This window comes from Struthio camelus, chromosome 10, assembly GCF_040807025.1.
Source record: "Struthio camelus isolate bStrCam1 chromosome 10, bStrCam1.hap1, whole genome shotgun sequence".
NCBI lineage: Eukaryota > Metazoa > Chordata > Aves > Struthioniformes > Struthionidae > Struthio > Struthio camelus.
The window spans coordinates 7,828,867-7,843,291 of NC_090951.1; the positions used below are offsets into that span (position 1 = coordinate 7,828,867).

Sequence of the window (14,425 nt, forward strand, 5' to 3'; positions counted from 1 at the left end):
GGCAGTTCTACTGTAACTTTGAAAGTAAAGACTATGATACAGACCTTAATATTTTTGTCTTCATCAGTAAGTGGCCTTTAAACTTTAGCATAGTTTCATCAGCACTGTAGATATATGCTGTACAGTTTCAAAAATGGGAAGGTAATAATTTCTATTTTTACTTCCCCACACTGAGCTCAACCAAAAAAAGTACGTCTACTTGAAAAGACTAATTTAATATATTCATAAATTGGTTAAAAACCCTAAGAAAGCAGGTAAATCTTATGGGACCAAGTTCTTCACATCCCAGATTGTGTGACCCATCAAACTAAACTCTTTAGGATCTGAACAACATTTACAACTCCAAACCCATGAACATTGAGACATCTGTTTCAGTTTTAATTTAATTTAGAGCAATTCTGAGTGTTCACATGAGAAAAGGCCTTTTTTATATTCATAAGTAACACGGAAAAACAAGAAGAGAACTCCACATACACTACGTTATCAACAGGTGTTTGCATTTCAGTTTATAAATAAGACTACCTTTTACTCTGAAGCATTCGCTTCTCCAGCAAAGTGTTCCAAGACTGATGAGCATTCAGTTACCACCAGCTAAACGTACTATTTACAACTAATACTAACAGCTATTCTATTCTTTATGCTTATCATAATAAGCTAATAAAGTTCCCTCCCACCCCCTCACTGTGGGAATCAATTACATGGAAACCTATGAGGAACTTCAACATAACTGCTAGGTTTTTGTTTACTTTTTATAAAAATAAAACCAATCTAGGGACAAAACGACCCACTAGATTTCACCATGACTTTCAAAAAAAAATTATCACAGTACATATTAAATTATTAGCAAGAAACAATGCTGCCCGTTAGTTTAAAAATGCAGAGAATGAAATTCATTGCAGAAGCAAAAGATGGCCAATAACATAATTACAACACTATGCCTGCGTAGTCCAAGTTAACGCTATTATTTGACATTGCAAGGCTAGGCTTTTTCCCATGAGCCTCAATGGAGGCAAGGTTCACTCTAATTGGTTCCAAAGCACAACCTACCAACAACAGTCTTTCCTCAGGACCAGTAATGTTAATTTCCACACGACTGTACATAGTGTTTGCAAACAATACAAACACGGTAATAAGAGGCTAGGTGGGTAATTAATGTGGTTACAAAGCAGCTTATTTGCATTTTTATTTAAAACTGCCTTCTTTAAAAAGCAGCTCGGATTTCTTCTTGCAAAAGGAGCCTTGGTTAAGGAATAGAGCAGTAATTACTCTCTTTAGGGGTTCTTTTACACATCCTTTAGGGAATTAGAATGAAAAGATAAGCAGAATTATAAAGGGAATCATGTAAAATATGAAATGCACTATAAACACTTAGTACTGTATTTACCATAAGCTAAGCTTGCCTTCTTCATTAATGGAATATATTACAAGCTTATGTTACAATCAGATTAATTGTGAAGATGGTTAAAAAAAATTATATACAGCCACTTTATTTCTCCCTCTGCACCCCCAGAACTTGATACTAGAAGTCTACTGCCAGAGGAACTCACGTTATGTGAGAAGAATACATCTACCTGGACTATAGTAAACAAGAGAGTTTTCAAAGTCAACAACACAAAAGAGTTTTAAAAATAGATTCTGGAATGGAAAGGGTGAGAAAAAGATCAAAACCAAATTACACCAGCATACGTAAAGTATCAGCGAAAAACAAAAACTACTCTGCACTCTGTAAGTCAAACACACTCAATGTACAAAGGCTACACAGTTTTCATTATAGGCATCTACAGCCTGACTTAATATTGTTGAGTAAACAACATTTCCTAGTGTCATTTAATTGGAGACTAAGTACCAAGCACAGTTTTAAAGGGGTTATTTTGTGTCTTTTGTTTTTGCTTTTAGAAAACGCTCATGCTGCATTCAAGCAGCATTATTACAACGCTTTAGCATTGTAGGGTTTCTGTAACTCACAATTCCAAGATTAAGAACAGCAGGGCTGCAGTAAAGAAACAAATCACAAAAATCTCAACACTTCTACATATAAAATTCTGCTGACCAGAGGAAAAAAATTAGGAAATGGTGAGACACTGCAACTTCCCTCAAAATTACATTTTGGGGGGGTGGGGGGGGGGTTGTGTGTGCGCACGCGCATAGCAGATGCTGGAAGGTGAATGAAATTATGAGATCAGAAGTAACTTAGTCTACTCAAAAAGATAACTTTGTCTTTACTGCAGGAAATCGCACTTGAATTACAAGCAATCCTTAAAATCCTTGCAATCGCATAGCGATGAGAGCTCCCTTGGTTTCTCTCAGCTGTCTACAGCACTGTGAATTCATACATTATCACAAAATTCCAATCCAGTCTAGAAATCCAAAACTAAAGGAGGAATGTAGGGTAAACTGTTTGCTCTAGACCATTTCTTCACAATATTATTCAATTACTTTTTCAGGAACGGTAAATTGCTTGTACAATACATGAAAATAACCTACTAAGAGGACATTCAGTGACCAGACTGTACTGGCAAATTCTTTCCAAACTGAAATATTACTACGCAACTAATAAACTTTCTGGCCAATTTCAAGGAAAGATTACCTTCTGGAGACTGAATAACAGTCACTATTGTGACAAAAAGTCTTATGATTTATAGGTCTACAGGGTCTTATGGAACTCAAATCTATAAGAAATTATAGAATCTGTGGCTCTGCTGGATTTTTTTTGGAAACAATCCTCACGTGCTTCTTGCACTCTTTCTGGCATCTAGGCTTGTACTAGGGATGGATGAGACAGACTGTAACAATCCCAAAAGCTCTCCCATGTTTTGATGCAGAAAACTGCATGAGGACAGGTTCAGAATGGCTTACAAGCAGTAAAGGATACCCTCCACACCAAAAGGATATCATATCCTTATGCCTAGCACTGACACAGAAGCAATCTTCACTTATCCATCCACCCTACATACCATCATCTATCGTACCGATGAAGCTAATCTGTTGCACTGTTCTTTCTCCAGCACCCAATTTTTCATCATTAGTAGAAATCCTTCTGCTCACTTTATCCCTTTTGGTAAGGAAGTCTCAATTTATTTCAACATTCCTCATTACAGTGGTTTTCTCTCATATCTGGGAAAAAGATGAAGGAAAATAGAGACTTCTGACTTTTATAGAATAGTTGTTCCTTCATTCATATTATCAGACTTTTCTTCTTAAAATGTTACTTCCTACACCTGTAAAAACTCCACTGTGATAAACCACTTCAAGTTCTCCTCCCCCTTGCAAGATATCACTAAACTTTTTTCCTGCACTTACTACCTGTATTATCACCATAAGAAATTTCGCCACTTCAACATATACCAATAATAGAAACTAGGAACTTAATATTTTAACTAGTCAATGCTAAAAAAAGGACCATAACCCCTAAAATACTACAACAATTTTTATGTATACATTTTTAATCCTTATTCATTAAGTAAGAAGCAAGTTTTGAGAACATTTAGTACTGAAGTTATTGCTTGCTACCAGTACAATGGAAGTTGTTGCGATGATACAGGGCATTCTGCAAGAATTTGCAGAATCTATAATTGAAAAAACTTGGACAGGGACCTAAGCTATTTTTCCTGTGTATTTTTGCCATAAGTTATCCCACACACCCGAAGAATTAATATTAATAATTCCTTTACCTAACCAAAAAACCTTTATATATTTCATTTTGGGCACATGGTAGCAAAGATCAAAAACTATCTGACTCAATATTTCTATAGCTATTTTCAAGTAGATAAAAGATAAAATATAATCATACTGTTAACATTTTTATCCACTTTCACATTTAACATATACAGCGCTCTATCAACTGAGCCAGAACCAAAATATTTCCAAGCTCTTATAACTCTATTGAGAAATTAAACAGACATTATATTAACCATTTTGAATTATCCATAACATTTAATGGAAATAGAAGCCATATGAGGTCTTAAATGCTTGGAAAATGCTTTCCAAATCCTTTAAAGCCTCCTGCATTCACTCACCCTGACTAGTGGTCTGCTTTATATTTCATAAGTGTAATTACTTTAAAATATCACTGTATTTATCGAGACAATAAAACTTTATCTTTAGCATAGCAATGGTGCAGGGCTAAACACAGATGAAGAAGTAGGTATGAAACAGTGCAGCTGTAGATAGAGCAGCAACTCTTGTATCAATGATATTAGTATTCAGAAGGATGGACAACCCTCAAAGTTAGGGGCTTAACACATCTGTTACATAATTCAGACTCTGTTTTACAGTGGTTTCATTACTAACCATAAAACCTGTAACAGTGGAACTGTATAAACAAACTGAACAGTGTTTTTACTATAAAACATGAATGTAATATAAATATTTGTCTTTCCCTTTTCTCAGCATCTGTAATGAGAGCAAATTCATGCCATATGTTTATAGTGTACGAAAAAAATAGATCTTAACAATTCATCCATGTAAATGTTGCTTAAACTATTTAATGTTTTTAATTTTGTGGTTGTTTCCCCCCAACCCCAAAAGTTTCTTTACAAATCATTAAAAAGTTTCTTGCTCTTGTCAGAGACTACATTCACTGACTCGTGGCTGTTTTTACATAGATGAAATCTGGCAGAATAGCCAGATTTCTCGCTGATAACAAGATCAATAGCTCTGACAGGTAGAGATATGTCCATCGGGATAGTTCCATCCCAATATACAAGTCTGCAAACTGAAATAAACTGCCACCTCAGAATACGTCAGACGACTTCAAAATACAAAAGCTACTGCTTACTGGCTCCTTGTATTAACAAACTGTACTACCTTCAGTTTTTCTTAGTGCTGTGTATGTATTTTAATAGTGCATAAGATTATTATGATGTAACAATTCATTTTCCAGCTGTACTTGGAAGTCAACTTTGCAACCCACATCACCATCTTAGGGTGTCTCAACCGCGCAGATTACTCCTACAGTAACTTACTAAATTATATATCATTATGGCCAAAATCTTTCATACTGCTCTCAACCAGTATCAGCGCTAATAACATCTGATTAACACTCATATCAACTGTGCTAGTAACATCAGGTCTGATTCAATTCACATTACAGTCAATTGAAAGACTGCTTCACTTCAGAAAGAAGTGGATCAGGGTGGATTTGGATCAGAGCTCTAATCAGTAGCAAGAATGTTTTAGTTTGAGTATCTATGGAGGTAAGTGAGATAAGGTGGTACAGAGTTTTTATTATTATTATTACACCACCATTTACCTTAGTAAAAGATACTGCATCTCCCTACAGCTCCTTTTCTCCACAGCAAGGTTTGAATAACTACTTTTTTCCAGATTCTTCAGCACAGTCGCCTATTCAGAGCTCTAGAGGATGAAACGTCGGTATATTGCAGGTTTTTACAACTTCGTGTATTATACTGTGAGGGCTCTTGCACCAACATCATACAGTTTTAGAATGTCATGCTTCGAAACAATGCAACACTTCATTACAAAATGATGACACGATATTAGAAATCGTTTCACAGAAATGTGTATGCTCTACAGTAAAATATTCTGAAATATTTTCTATTTGAAGAAATTTCATTTTAAAAGCTTTTATTTAGTACCACTTTGGAAACTCCACTAGTATCAAGACAACAAGCCTAAAATTGTTTTTGTTGGGTAGAACAATGTTTTACAGAGCTATCCTGCACTCTAAGCACCAAAACCAGTCAACCACGGGAAGCAATGGAGACTAAACGCTACCAGGCAAATTAGTCCTTCCTTCAAGGAGGAAATAAACATTTAAAAAAAGAAAGAAAGAAAATTGTTGTCCATATTCTGTGCAAACACGCACCAATTTGCGCGTAGTCTATCCATGCTTTGCAAGATTACAACTGGAATACAAAGACTCACTTATCAGGTTTTAATTTCATTCAGTTATTCGATCAGCAAGAATATAAATCATTCCTTAGGTGGAAAATACACTGGGGAAAGGAACATAGTAAAGAGTCAGGCTTATTTTGGTGGGTTTTTTCATAGGTATTCTCTCTTCTGTTGTCACATCTATACCTTATAAGCTTCCACATATAAAAGGAAATCTAATTTTTTTTAAACAGTTTAATCTTTCTTTGATGTAGCTAAAGGCTTAATACTGAGGAATAATTACACAAGAAACATTACTTTTTTATGAAATATTAAACTTACAGTTTATCTTTTAATATCTACTTCAAAGACTATTTGACAGGAATAAATAAATGAGAGCTCCTTGGCAATAAAAGCTGTGATTCATGAAATATTTTATTCATTCACACTTCTAAGAATTTTCTTGAGAATAACACTAACATCTGGAGCTACGTAGTCCTATCCAACCATTACGCTTATACTCAATTAGAAAATGATATCAATAATAATTTAAAATAAATTACCTAACTTCTCTTCCCAGAGCATAGATTTCAACGTTCGTCAGAGCAACTATGTGTACAAACAGCACTGTAGTGTTTTTCATTAAGCCTTAAAGTCAATTAAGCTACGAATTGGAACAATCATTCCTCCTTTGCAAAGTATTGATATTTTTTCTTGGCTGCTTTCAGGCCTTTTCACTACTCAAGGAGAGATTTATGCTTGACAATTTCTTTCTGATTAAAATGAATCATAACTCTAGAATTCTAATTTCCTCTTTTCTGAGCAAGAAATTATCAAACAGTTTTAAATTGGTATTGAATGTCATCGTGCATGAAAAACATTCATTTTCAGGATATCAAATGTAAAGCTGTACTGATCTCTTTGTCTGCTTCTTTTACATTGTCTATGTATATAAAGAATATCAGATTGTACCAACACAATCAACTACATCTCTCTATAAAAATTATATTTGACAGACTTGCTAGACCAGCCACATTAAAACCTTTCACAGTGCTTTACACGAGGCAATTCTCTCTCCATCTGTGACATTACCAAAAATTCTGCTATAGTTTAAAAAGAAAATAACTGAAATACTGCAGGCTGCAAACAAATGTCATAGTTATCAAAAATAATTAGCAAGTTTGTAAGGATAATCCCTACCCAACTGGCTCAAAACTCTATAATTAAACAGCTCTTTGGACATAAACTGCTGAAAACAAACTTTTCTAGATTTGTCTCCAACAGCCAATTAAGATTAATATGAACTTGTTTAAATGTCTGGAATAGCAGCTGATCTGCCAAATCTTGTTTTCTCTGGTTATTCCTCCCGTTTTCTAAAAACCTTAACAAATTGAATTTTTCATGCCAGTTGGCTGTCCCATTTTCTCTTTAGGAACTTGATTTTCAGCATTCAGTAAAAACAAACTATTCTGAAACTTATTTTTTGCCTAACGACTTACTTAAAAGTACAACAGGGCCAAAGAAAAAAAGCTGTACTTCTGCAGACACTTATTTTAGAGCTCTCCAGACTATGACTGCACAAATAAACTCACTAACAGAACGCGATGGGTGGTTTTCCTAAGTACCGTTATGTATCCCATACTTTATTTTTGAAAGCTGCGTTACAGTAGTCTTTTAAAAATAATTATATTTTTTCCATGTATGTTTCAAGCTTTTGTTTAATATAGACCATCAATTATATAATTGTGTCAAAAACCTGAAATAATAGTGGTTGTTTAAGTACTTTTAATTATTTTGGAAGAACAGAAAACAAGCAATCACAATTCTTTCTGCTTCCTTCATAAGGAATTGCAAATACTCCATATCAAACAACACAAGGATGGAAAAAGGAAATATTCTGTGTCAGAATATTTCCTTAAGCTTTGGAGCACTCTGCCACACGTAAAAGGCAGCGTAGGATATCCATTGCTTCTGGTAATATACATTTGTTATTATAAAACCACTAATTTTATTATCATGGGAAATTTACGACATTTAAGCACTCTAGAATTCTATATGGCAAACCTCTGAGTTATAAAAGAGTATAGTTGTGTAAATTGTAAAAAACAATTTTTGGACAAACATTTGAGGAGTAGGCATTTATTATCTCAGAATTTCCCCCCCTCAGAACACTGGATGCAGAAGCTATTGATAGCACAGCTCAGAGATTCAGTCTCAAAAACACTTAGAAGAAAACATAAAGCAAGCAGACAGCACCAGCAATGCCAAAATGCTGCCTGAGTAACTTGCGTATGAGGCTTTGCAAGGCTGCATCCTAAACAGGTATACTTTTGAAAAACAGTTCTAAATTGAAAAGTAAAGCTCAAGTGAACCAATCTCCTTTCAATCATTTATTTTCCCTAGGAATAAGGAAAACAAGAGTTATGGATGTTTTAAAGCTCTTTATAGCAAGAGACAATAGTTCCAGCTACCTATGAAGAATTCAGTTAAATTACAAAGCGCGTTGATATTTTTCTTTTTCTTAAACTCATCAATTTTAGGAAAGAATTTTTAAACTAACAACTTCCTACCCTGCAGTTATATCTGCATAATTCACAAAAAATAATTTTTCTATCAATATTTTAATTTTATTCTCAATCAAATTCACCTTTGTCTTTCTGTTTTCAGGAACTGACTTTGGGGCAGGTTTTTGTGTTTGTTTTCCTCAAGATTACTTACAATTTCATGTAAATTTTAAGGATCTTGTAATTCATCAACTAATTCTCTCCTGGTTACACACTCCAAGTAATTAAAGTTCAGTAATAACTTATTCTTTCTGCTCCAGCACCTGCATTTCATTTGTTTATTTTCCCAGAGTCATAAATCTGAGGGCCTGCCAAAGTGCCATAATATTAGTGCAATAATCAAAGTTAATTAGTCCCTCAATAAACAACAACAAAGCCATTACAAAGGTGCATTGAAGGTTTTCCAGCTACCCAGTTTACAGATAAAATTCTTTTCTGAACAATTAGAGCTTGAAAACTGTTAGTAAATAAATGCAGTGTTTCTGAAGTAACTTGCTTCATTCAGTTACCAATTCATTAACTTTTGGTAAGATAATGTATGCACTAATACAAGTACTCCTGAACTCCCATTGCCTTCAACTGCTCAAAAAGAGCTTAAAAATAAGTGGGTGATGTGATATTTCTGAATAAAAGGTACTTAGAACTGCCTGATTCTACTCATGCAAAAAATATACATATATCTACATGTGTGTATGTGTGTGTGTGTGTGTACATGTATATACATAAATATATAGCTATATATTCTGTCTAAAGACAGAATACCTCAAAGTCCAGCTCTGTTGCAAGAGAATGGACAGACAAATTTGAAGCAACAAGCGCTATGCTTGCCACTATTGGAATTCTCTGGGAATTGCATGTTATTGAAACAGAAACAAAAGAAAACACCTTTAGTATTAAGAAATATCAAAGGGGAAAGGAAAGATGCCGTAAGTGGCAAGGAGGGGAGAATAAAGTCATATTAGGTTCACCTGAGCAAGAGAAAATAGCTTAACTTCAAAGACTTAGTTTCTTGAAGAAGCTTGTGGTTTTAAAAATTAACAATATTACAAGCATCATGTACTTGAAAATAGTTACTTGTAAATAAGCACTATGTTTGTCTTTCACTAGTAAGTATTGTAATTATCGGCAGACTATTCATGTGCATATACTAATACTACTGAGTGCTCTTCTGTATCATCTGGGAGTAGTCAAAGTACTTTCGAAGCCTGGGAAATAAAGCTAAAACATTCATCACTAACTTTAGCAGGACATAAAGAAAATTCCAATAATACGACCCTGTGGTTTATTATTCAAGTAAAGCGTATAGGACTGTGTCAACAGATCATCTCCTGGAAGTCAGCAGTCATAGCAAGCTTAGATAAAACTTCCAGCAGTCCTTATTGGTAAGTAAATGGTTGTGGGTAGAATAAATTAAGAATGCTGCACAGATTTGGGTCTCAGAAGACCCAAAAAGAGGAGGGGAGGAGTTTGGAGTGAAAGAGGAACAAGGGAATAGAGAATACTGAGGAGCTTGTATTTGCATGATAAAATGGAAGAGGAAAAAAAAAGAAAGAAAGAAAGAAATAGAAGGAAGAAACAGGAAGGAAAAGACATTAAGGCAGACTGCCTAGTAGCAATGGTATTGGGGCTGAGCGCTCGAGAAAGAAGGAGAAGTGGTTTTGGTTTTGAGAAGTATGAGAACGATTGCCTGAAATCTCTCATAATATTAAAAACTATGGGCAAAATAATGGCTGTTCCTAACACCTGAGAATCTACAGTCCCCTCCAGTTAATTATGCATTTTGGTAGTTGAATTCCTGCCCCATTAGCTATGAGATGTGCCTCAGTGGTTCTTTCAAAATTCTTAGCCCTTACAAAGCATTTAAACATAACATGGATAAAAGGATGTCAAGTCTTGCAGTCTAACATGGTTATAAAATAGGAAATATCTTTACTGTTCTGATATACCAGTGATTGAATGAAGTATTACCAAATAAGAAAAGGCTTTTTCCTCAAATTCTTGCTCTGAAACTAAGCATCTATTTAATTGCCTTTCATGCACAGAAGTCTTCATGTCGGTGCTGTATTTTGAAATTGGAAAATATAGCTTAATGTCGGACATTATAGACATTTACTTACCCACTCCATAAGAATGCGTTGTACAGCATCATTGCCTCTTGACATATTTCTGCAGGCCAGGATAACATAAGCCCCATGCAGTGCAAAAGACTTTGCAGTCTCAAAACCTATGATAAAACATTGTGCTAGTCAGACATAGACCTCAATAACAAATCAGAGCTATAAAATAACCTGAAAAGGGGCAGCCAAACACTTCAGTATCCTAACCCTATCTGCATTAGGCTACCTGTTTGCTAGTCACTTGAACCCATCTTTTAAGTGCACATATGGAAAAAGAGACTTAACTTTGAGCAGGTCTTTGGGACAACAATTCCATATATTTTGTGCAAAATAGGCATGGGAATCTTTAAAAAGCAGACCTCAACTTCTCTGCCTCAGTGTCTTCAGCTGTTAGAGCAGAAATACACTTCCTTCTTATTTTATTGTGAAGAACGAGCCAGAAACAGAGGTTGTAGACCTGTTACTACGTCTGACAAAACTGCATCGAATGTGATAGGACTGTAAGACTGAGCTCTGTGTTCTTCAGATGGAGAATTAGCCTATGATCAGTTCATTTGAGTCACCTGTGGCAGGAGGGATCATCCAGTAGGAAGTGAGAGGGAGTAAGAATAAGAATCACTTTGAGAAAACTGCTCCATTTTCTGATTTGAACACCACCCTGCCTTTAGGACATCTGTGCACAAGGAAAGGTGACCACAGACATAATCAAGCCTTAATCCATTCCCAGCAGGGGGTTATCAAACTCATTCTTACAAAACAATATTCTACCTGGGGAGATTATAATCTATTACACTATATGTTACTATCCATGCACTTGAAAAAATTTGCTACAAATTTGCCTGAATAATCTGAGCACATTCAAATTATGTTTTTGTCCTATCATCACTTGATATGGAGAACAACTTGTCGTAATTGTTCTCGTTATAAATACATAATCAAACACCAGAAACCTTGCAAGTAGTTTCAATATGTTGGATATAGTATCATGAGGCTAAATCTGGAAAAACCAAATGATCCAAATTCATAGCTTACTGACCTTACAAAACCTGCAAGCACATTCTTTCCAAGTCCAAAACAAAGGCAGGCAGATAGTTCACACTCTACCGCAGTTTAAGTGTGGCATGAATCTATATCCCCAGCTTTTCCTTTTATATAAGTGTTCACAGTCAACTGCTAGACCACTGTACAACTGTCAGTCTTTTTTACAATACTGTTAATCAATTCTTTCCCATTCTGTATTTGGGCACTTCATTTGTCCTTTCTAAAAGGAGACTTAGATTTGTGCACTGAAATTCAACTTGTTAATATTGGACTGTACTGCAATGCAATCAGTTCAAATTATGAAACCGTTACCAAGAGCTGCAACTCTTTCCACCTTGACATCATTTGCAAGCATTGTAAGTGTACTCTATTTCATTGTCCAACTCGTTAACAAAAAGCTGAATAGAAGCTGGTACTAGGTAAACTCATTTAATTGGAAATGTGTGAGACAATTTACACTAGAAGACCGAGTCCTCAGAAGTGCAGAATGCCCATATCAAAGTGCAAAGAGTTGAGTTAGAAACAGGGTTCCTGTTGGGGTGAGCTACTATGTATTTATGGTGTATTCAATATTATCACTGGGTGTCCTTCTCGATGGAGAACCATAACCATGAAAGATATTTCCACCGAGTTAAGAGGTATAACACGGCTTAATGAGTGCCAATTAGACAAGCTTAAACTAGAAAATGAAGAATCAAATTGAAATGCCTAACAATTTGAGTACGCGCAGAATAGGAAGAGGATATCTGTTTTAGCCTTATGACATTTCAGGCATGCTCATGTTTTCCTTTTAGAAATTGTTTACCTAAAAAGCCTATTAAGATAGGCTGTCTCACTTTCAAAAACCCTGGAGCAACAAAATTCAGTTACAGTACAAGACATAACTCACATTTTAGAAACAACAGACACCAAGATAAATTTATACCATTCTCTGCAATTACGCATCCATGGTATTTAAGTCCAAGCAATTTTCTTGTATCTTTTTTAAAGCCATTCATTGTACCAAGCAACTTTAATTACCTGAGTAATTCACTGCATGCACATGAATTCAGCTACAGCGTATGTAAAGATTTCCCCCATTCCTAATTCCACTTCAAGTGTTTTTAACCAAGATTTTTCATGTAACTAGGGTAAGACATGTTGTACCAGAGCACAATTAACTAGCTGTATGCATCTTGTTTTGCACAATAACACTTATTTTTACCAGCTTGCCGTATTATTAAAAGCTGGTTAAAATCTCTGGAAATATCATTCTTTTCTAGCGTTATACAAAGATACGGAGCTGAATCAGCTCAATTAGCAAAACGCGATGATTTTTAGCTAACTCCACTCCATGTCACATTTTGTACAAAATAAATTCCATGCATCTCCGTTCAAGTTACTAACTTGATTCTCATTATGAACAAAACGGAGAAAGATTAAAATCAAACCAAGTAAATTGCATGCTGCAAGTTTAGGTTATTTTAATACCACCTTGATTCTTCCCTGTAAGCTTGCAGATCTATGTTAAACACCCTTCTTTAGGGCTTACTCTTCTCTGAGCTACCAAAGATTATTCTTCACCTTTAGGTAGACACTTTTTGAATCCTTCCATGAAACTCCTCAAAAAACCTTCTCTTCTAAGGATTTTAAAGAATCAGTCCATTCTTTCATTCAAAATATAGCCACAGGTCAAGCAGTGATGTTTCTCCCCAAACATTTGAAGACACTAGCTCATTCATTAGCACACTTGCACTGTATTTAAGACAGCTAGACTTACGCAAAAGGAGAAAAACAACTCCAGGTATCCTGAAGTACATAAAGGTTTCAGTCCAACTGCTGAACTGCTGGCTATAGATAGGAATTGGACAGAACCATCACTACTTGGTCTGTCTTTCACTTAGTTTGTGTGCAGCATAATCCATACGGCATCTTTCCAGACGGTCAACCAGATGAAATTTATCAAGACAAAGAGGTAACACAATGTCTGCTTCACAGAGCTCACTGGAGTTTGAATTCAACCGACCTACCAACTTGCTCAGCACTGTGAAGTGTGTAGCGTTTTTAGCTATGTTCAAAAAAAAAAAAAAATGCATCTTTGCAGACCTTAAATCCTAATAAGCAGGACAATTCAGAGTTTTATAAACAACTAAGTGGGAGCTTAAAAGAGTGCAACTTCAAGCCGAAAAACCTAAGGCAGGAGTTAGCAAGCATTCAAGGCCTTTTACGGCTTTAGCTCTTTGTTTCTCCTGCAAAAAACAAATGCTTCTACTACCGCTCCCCCAGCGTCACATAGATAAAACAAGTCGGGGAAAAGCTTCTAGTATAGTTGAAGAAACCATTAAAGTTTTTGGCCACAAATTTTGTCTCTGAACAAGATGTACCAGTGTTTGCAATATACAGTGAATTTTAAAGCCTCAACCTAACACAGGGATTGAGTATTTACACTACTAAATTATTTGAACTCTGTACAGAAAAATCTTATCTGCCTATAAAAACTACACTGAATCAAAATCCACACTGAACATAGTTCCATACACTAAAGTTAAACCACAAACATCATAAACACCAAACAACAGTAAAACCTCCAGAAAAAAGGACAAGGTTAAACATAAAGTCTAAATAACTATGTTAAGGAAGTGCATAATTAAGGGACCAGACCAACTTTAGCTCTATCCATAAGAACAGCTCTGGGGAGTTGGTTTCATCTAATCTCAGACTGCAAACACCAATTTGCACTCTTACAGTGTCACAGCCGTTTCACAGTGAAGGAGCATTAAAAGCATGATACTAGTTTCCTTTACAGGAAACAAATTATATCCACCAGTGGTGAAAATTTTGTACCATAGTGCTAATATATTGTGGCTGCAGAGCTCATAATAACCCATG

At 35.3% G+C, this 14,425-nt stretch overlaps 1 protein-coding gene across 14 annotated transcripts in view; it reads right to left on the reverse strand.

Annotated features, from left to right (window-relative positions):
• The window catches only part of WWOX (WW domain containing oxidoreductase), a 525,216-nt gene that overhangs the window by 485,644 nt on the left and 25,147 nt on the right, over positions 1 to 14,425 (reverse strand). For all 14 annotated transcript variants that reach the window (XR_011143339.1, XM_068956305.1, XM_068956313.1 and 11 more), the window contains exon 5: positions 10,517 to 10,623. Coding sequence is in view for 13 of the 14 variants with exons in the window: in XM_068956305.1 (XP_068812406.1) it covers positions 10,517 to 10,623 (107 nt within the window). In the remaining variant the exon portion in view is untranslated. The remainder of the gene's footprint in view (positions 1 to 10,516; positions 10,624 to 14,425) is intronic.